General features: G+C 39.5%; 1 protein-coding gene across 1 annotated transcript in view; it reads left to right on the top strand.

The window, feature by feature from the left end:
• The window catches only part of CTSC (cathepsin C), a 41,359-nt gene extending 36,801 nt beyond the window's left edge, over nucleotides 1–4,558 (top strand). Inside the window, exon 7 of the mRNA XM_007456993.1 lies at nucleotides 3,898–4,558. Within this exon, the coding sequence (XP_007457055.1) occupies nucleotides 3,898–4,400 (503 nt within the window). The 3' untranslated portion in view covers nucleotides 4,401–4,558. The remainder of the gene's footprint in view (nucleotides 1–3,897) is intronic.
• Nucleotides 4,559–5,801: the final 1,243 nt, after the last annotated feature.

The following is a 5,801-nucleotide window of genomic DNA, read 5'->3' as shown; positions in this document are numbered from 1 at the left end:
TGAAGGAGAAAAACCATATGATCATCTCAATAGATGCAGAGAAAGCTTTTGACAAAATTCAACACCCATTTATGATCAAAACTCTCCAGAAAGTGGGCATAGAGGGAACCTACCTCAACATAATAAAGGCCATATATGACAGACCCACAGCAAACATCATTCTCAATGGTGAAAAGCTGAAAGCATTTCCTGTAAGATCATGAAGAAGACAAGGATGCCCACTCTCACCACTGTTATTCAACATAGTTTTGGAAGTTTTAGCCACGGCAATCAGAGAAGAAAAAGTAATAAAAGGAATCCAAATCTGGAAAGAAGAAGTAAAGCTGTCACTGTTTGAAGATGACATGATACTATACATAGAGAATCCTAAAGATGCTACCAGAAAACTACTAGAGCTAATCAATGAATTTGGTAAAGTTGCAGGATACAAAATTAATGCACAGAAATCTCTTGCATTCCTATATACTAATGATGGAAAATCTGAAAGAGAAATTAAGGAAACACTCCCTTTTACCATTGCAACAAAAAGTAAATTACCTAGGAATAAACCTACTTAGGGAGAGAAAAGACCTGTAAGCAGAAAACTCTAAGACACTGATGAAAGAAATTAAAGATGATACCAACAGATGGAGAGAGATACCATGTTCTGGGATTGGAAGAATCAATATTGTAAAAATGACTATACTACCCAAAGCAATCTACACATTCAATGCAATCCCTATCAAATTACCAATGGCATTTTCCACAGAACTAGAACAAAAAACCTTAAAATTTGTATGGAGACACAAAAGACCCCGAATACCCAAAGCAGTCTTGAGGGAAAAAAGCAGAGCTGGAGGAATCAGGCTCCCTGACTTCAGACTATACTAAAAGCTACAGTAATCAAGACAATATGGTACTGCCACAAAATAGAAATATAGATCAATGGAACAAGATAGAAAGCCCAAAGATAAACCCACACACTTATGGTCAACTAAGCTATGAGAAAGAAGGCAAGAATATACAATGGAGAAAAGACAGCCTCTTCAATAAGCGGTGCTGGGAAAACTGGAAAACCACATGTAAAAGAATGAAATTAGAACACTCCATGACACCATACACAAAAATAAACTCAAAATGGATTAAAGACCTAAATATAAGGCCAGACACCATAAAACTTAGAGGAAAACATAGGCAGAACACTCTATGGCATAAATCACAGCAAGATCCTTTTTGACCCACCTCCTAAAGTAATGGAAATAAAAACAAAAATCAACAAATGGGACCTAATGAAACTTAAAAGCTTTTGCACAGCAAAGGAAACCATAAACAAGACGAAAAGATAATCCTCAGAATGGGCGAAAATATTTGCAAATGAATCAACGGCCAAAGGATTAATCTCTAAAATATATAAACAGCTCATGCAGCTGAATATTAAAAAACTAAATAACCCAGTCAAAAAATGGGCAGAAGACCTAAATAGACATTTCTCCAAAGAAGACATACAGATAGCCAAGAGGCACATGAAAAGCTGCTCAATATCACTAATTATTAGAGACATGCAAATCAAAACTATAATGAGCTATCACCTCACACCAGTTAGAATGGGCATCATCAGAAAATCTACAGACAACAAATGCTGGAGAGGGTGTGGAGAAAAGGGAACCCTCTTGCACTGTTGCTGGGAATGTAAATTGATACAGCCACTGTGGAGAACAGTGTGGAGGTTCCTTAAAAAACTAAAAATAGAACTACCATATGACCCAACAATCCCACTACTGGGCATATACCCAGAGAAAGCCATAATTCAAAAAGATACATGCACCCCAATGTTCTTTGCAGCACTATTTACAATAGCCAGGTCATGGAAGCAACCTAAATGCCCATCGACAGACGAATGGATAAAGAAGATGTGGTACGTATATACAATGGAATATTACTCAGCCATAAAAAGGAACGAAATTGGGTCATTTGTTGAGACGTGGGTGGATCTAGAGACTGTCATACAGAGTGAAGTCAGAAAGAGAAAAACAAATATTGTGCATTAATGCATATATTTGGAACCTAGAAAAATGGTACAGATGAACTGGTTTGCAGGGCAGAAATTGAGACACAGATGTAGAGAACAAACTTATGGACACCAAGGGGGGAAAGTGGTGGGGGAGGTGGGGGTGGGGGTTTGATGAATTGGGCAATTGGGATTGGCATGTATACACTGATGTGTATAAAACTGATGACTAATAAGAACCTGCTGTATACAAAAATAAATAAAATAAAATTCAAAAATTCAGGAAAAAAAAACCAATCCTGGGTGCAACTTCTGGCCGTATCACTTATTATCGAGTGGTTTCTCATGGAATTCACTGTACCATCCAGCAACATGTCAATAATTGCTATATTTTGAGTAAGCACTGGCTCTTAGGAGCCTCTTACATGCATTACCCAACAGTGCTCAAACCCTGAAAGAGTAGCTGTTATCCTGTTTATAGACAAGGAACAGACATGAAGTTGTTCTATAGTATTTTCTAAGCATGAATCTCAGTCCCAAATAAGGTCTCATTCTGAAACCTAATTCTTATTAAAATCATACGAAACTGGTTTCTCTGCAGAAGGATTTAAAAATTGTGTACGTAGGCTTCTAGAACAGGCTATACGTAAGGTGTGTAGAAAGCCCGGCTGCCGTTGATTCAGGGAGAAACATTCTCATCGTAAAGTTTTCTGCTGTCAACCCCAGGTTTGGCTACTAGAGACTTTCTCAGTTCACCAGTGAAACTGCTGGTGAATGATTGTCAGTGAGCCTTTCCTTCTTTCTGAAATACTTATTAAACTCTGACATTGTGACTTTTGGGCCCTGGGGACTCTGAAGTATCGAGAGAGTCCTTACCCTCATGAAGCTTACAGTTAAGTGAGGAAAATAGAAATTAAATAATTACAAGAACAATGAAGAAAGAGGGTTCTGGATGTGTATACAGGCATACCTCATTTTATTGTGCTTCTCAGATACGGCATGGTTTTTCGGTTTTTTTTTTTTTTACAAATTGAAGGTTCGTGGCAACCCTGCGTCGAGCAGGTCTGTCAGTGCCATTTTTGCAACAGGATTTGCTCACTTCATGTCTCTATCACATTTTGGTAATTCTTGAAATATTTCCAACCCTCTGCCAGCAAAAAGCTTGTAACTCATTGAATGCTCTGGTGATGGTTAGCGGTTTTTTTTTTTTTAGCAATAAAGCATTTTAAAATTAAGGTGTGTGTACTGTTTTTTAGACAAAATGCACACTTAATAGACGACAGTAGACTGTAAACATAACTTTTACATGCACTAGGAAACCAAAACGTTTGTCTGACTTTATTGTGATATTTGCTTTATTGTGGTAGTCTGGAACTGAACCTGCAGTGTCTCTGAGATGTGCTTGTAATAGGGCCAGGACTGGAGGAAGGATATGGGGACCTAATTTAGACTTTTCTGCAAGAGGCGGTCAGAGAAGACTTCCTTGAAGAAGTGTCTGGCTATTTAATAATGAAAATAATAGCGAACTTTTATTGCTTTTACGTGAAGTAATTCATTTAATCCTACAAGGAAGGTGCTATTGCTATCTATATTTTACAGATAAGTAAACAGAGGTACAGAGAAATTATCAATTCTTAACCCAGTTTTGGATTGAGCCTATATCGTCAGGCTTCAGAGCCTCCCACTTAACCACGAAGCTACCTTCCATATGAGGTGCCGAATAAATGTCTGTCAAATAGATGGCTGATGGATGGATGAATGAAGTGGTATTTAAGCTGAGAAACAACTTCTAGGGGTGACATAAAGAATAATTAACAGCGTAGAAAAGAAAAAATATGAAATGGGACAGTTTCTTTTGTACCCCTTTCTAATAGAGGGTAATAATAACTCTGTGTGTTGTTCATCCTCAGGCTGTGCAGGTGGCTTCCCATACCTCATCGCAGGAAAGTATGCCCAAGATTTTGGGCTGGTGGAAGAGGCCTGCTTCCCCTACACAGGCACAGATTCTCCATGCAAACTGAAAGAGGACTGCTTCCATTACTACTCCTCCGAGTACCACTATGTGGGAGGTTTCTATGGGGGCTGCAATGAAGCCCTGATGAAGCTTGAGCTGGTCCATCATGGGCCCGTGGCAGTTGCGTTTGAAGTCTACGATGACTTCTTCCACTACCACAAGGGGATCTACCACCACACTGGTCTGAGAGACCCTTTCAACCCCTTTGAGCTGACCAATCACGCTGTCCTGCTGGTGGGCTATGGCACTGACTTGGCCTCTGGACTGGATTACTGGATTGTTAAAAACAGCTGGGGCCCTGGCTGGGGTGAGGGTGGTTACTTCCGGATCCGCAGAGGAACCGATGAGTGTGCAATTGAAAGCATAGCACTGGCGGCCACACCAATTCCTAAATTGTAGGGTGTACCGCCCAGCGTTTCATACTGATACCAGCAGTCATGAAAGGAAACTGACTTATTCACAGACTAGAGACTTTTACCGTATTGCTACTGCAATGTCAAAAGGTTGCAAATAGATTGCTATGAAGATTTGTGCCTTTAAAATTAAAGCTGCCTTTGGGCTTCCCTGGTGGCGCAGTGGTTGAGAGTCCGCCTGCCGACGCAGGGGACACGGGTTCGTGCCCCCGGTCTGGGAAGATCCCACGTGCCGCGGAGCGGCTGGGCCCGTGAGCCATGGCCGCTGAGCCTGCGCTTCCGGAGCCTGTGCTCCGTAACGTGAGAGGCCCGCGTACCACAAGGCCACAACAGGGAGAGGCCCCCGTCCCAAAAAAAAAAAAAAAAAAAAATTAAAGCTGTCCTTGACTGTAATATACTTTCCCATTGAACACCAGCCTGCTTTTTCCTAAGTATTCAGTGAAATGAGGTTTTTTATGGATGATGGAGAACTATGAAGTAATGGGTTTTGCTAATCATTTGTGATTCAAACAGATGCTGTATTTTTAAAAGTCTATGTGAATGCACAGGCCTATTTTTAAATTGTAAAAATCATGAGAAAATATGGCAATGATTATTAAATTTAAAAATTTTTTGTAAATATTCAGGTGATATGTATCAGGAAATTTATGTGCTTAAGAGAATTTTTAATCTTGACTCCTTCAGTTGTATTTATTTCTCTCACTTATGTAAGTACTTAAAAAAGGAAAATCAGGGTATTTCAACTAAAAACAACAAAATTATGAACGTTTACAATAGGGGGTATACTCAGTTAATGTCTAGTGAACCCTGAAATTATCTTCTGGACATTTGATGAGACAGAGATTATAAAGAAAAGATACAGGAGTTTTGATAAGAGTCTGGTTATTGGTTAAACCTTCTTATGGTGTATCTTGCATTTGGAAGTTTTGGTTAGCCTTCATTGGCTGAGCAGTAATAGCCTAATTAGTGGAATATTAGCAGTTTATATTTGGTCAGATCTTTGGGATCTCCAAGGGATATTTCACAGTGGTATGAAATCTCCACACTGAGTAAACAGATAGGATCCATTAGAAATAATAGATTAGGCAAAATTAGGCAAATTAGAGCTCTAAACCATAATCAAGAACTACAAGTCTTTTAGAGCTGAAAGGGACCTTGAAGATGGTTCAGTGTAACTTCCTCTTAACCAGAAAAAGACACTGAGGCTTATACAGAGGGCAAGTGACTCATCCAAGGTCACACAGCTGGTAAATGATGAGTCTAGATTAGAACCTAGATTTTCTAAGTCTGGTTCTCCTTGAGTGACTTAGACACTGAATCTCTGTGCTTTCCACCAGAGTATCCAAAATCACCAGGGATACTAGATGCATAGTTGGAAATTTCACAT

The sequence above is a fragment of the Lipotes vexillifer genome, unplaced genomic scaffold (assembly GCF_000442215.2).
Source record: "Lipotes vexillifer unplaced genomic scaffold, Lipotes_vexillifer_v1.1 scaffold1022, whole genome shotgun sequence".
Taxonomy (NCBI): Eukaryota; Metazoa; Chordata; class Mammalia; order Artiodactyla; family Lipotidae; genus Lipotes; species Lipotes vexillifer.
Note: the sequence above shows the minus strand (reverse complement) of the source record. Positions and strands in the feature narration are given on the sequence as shown.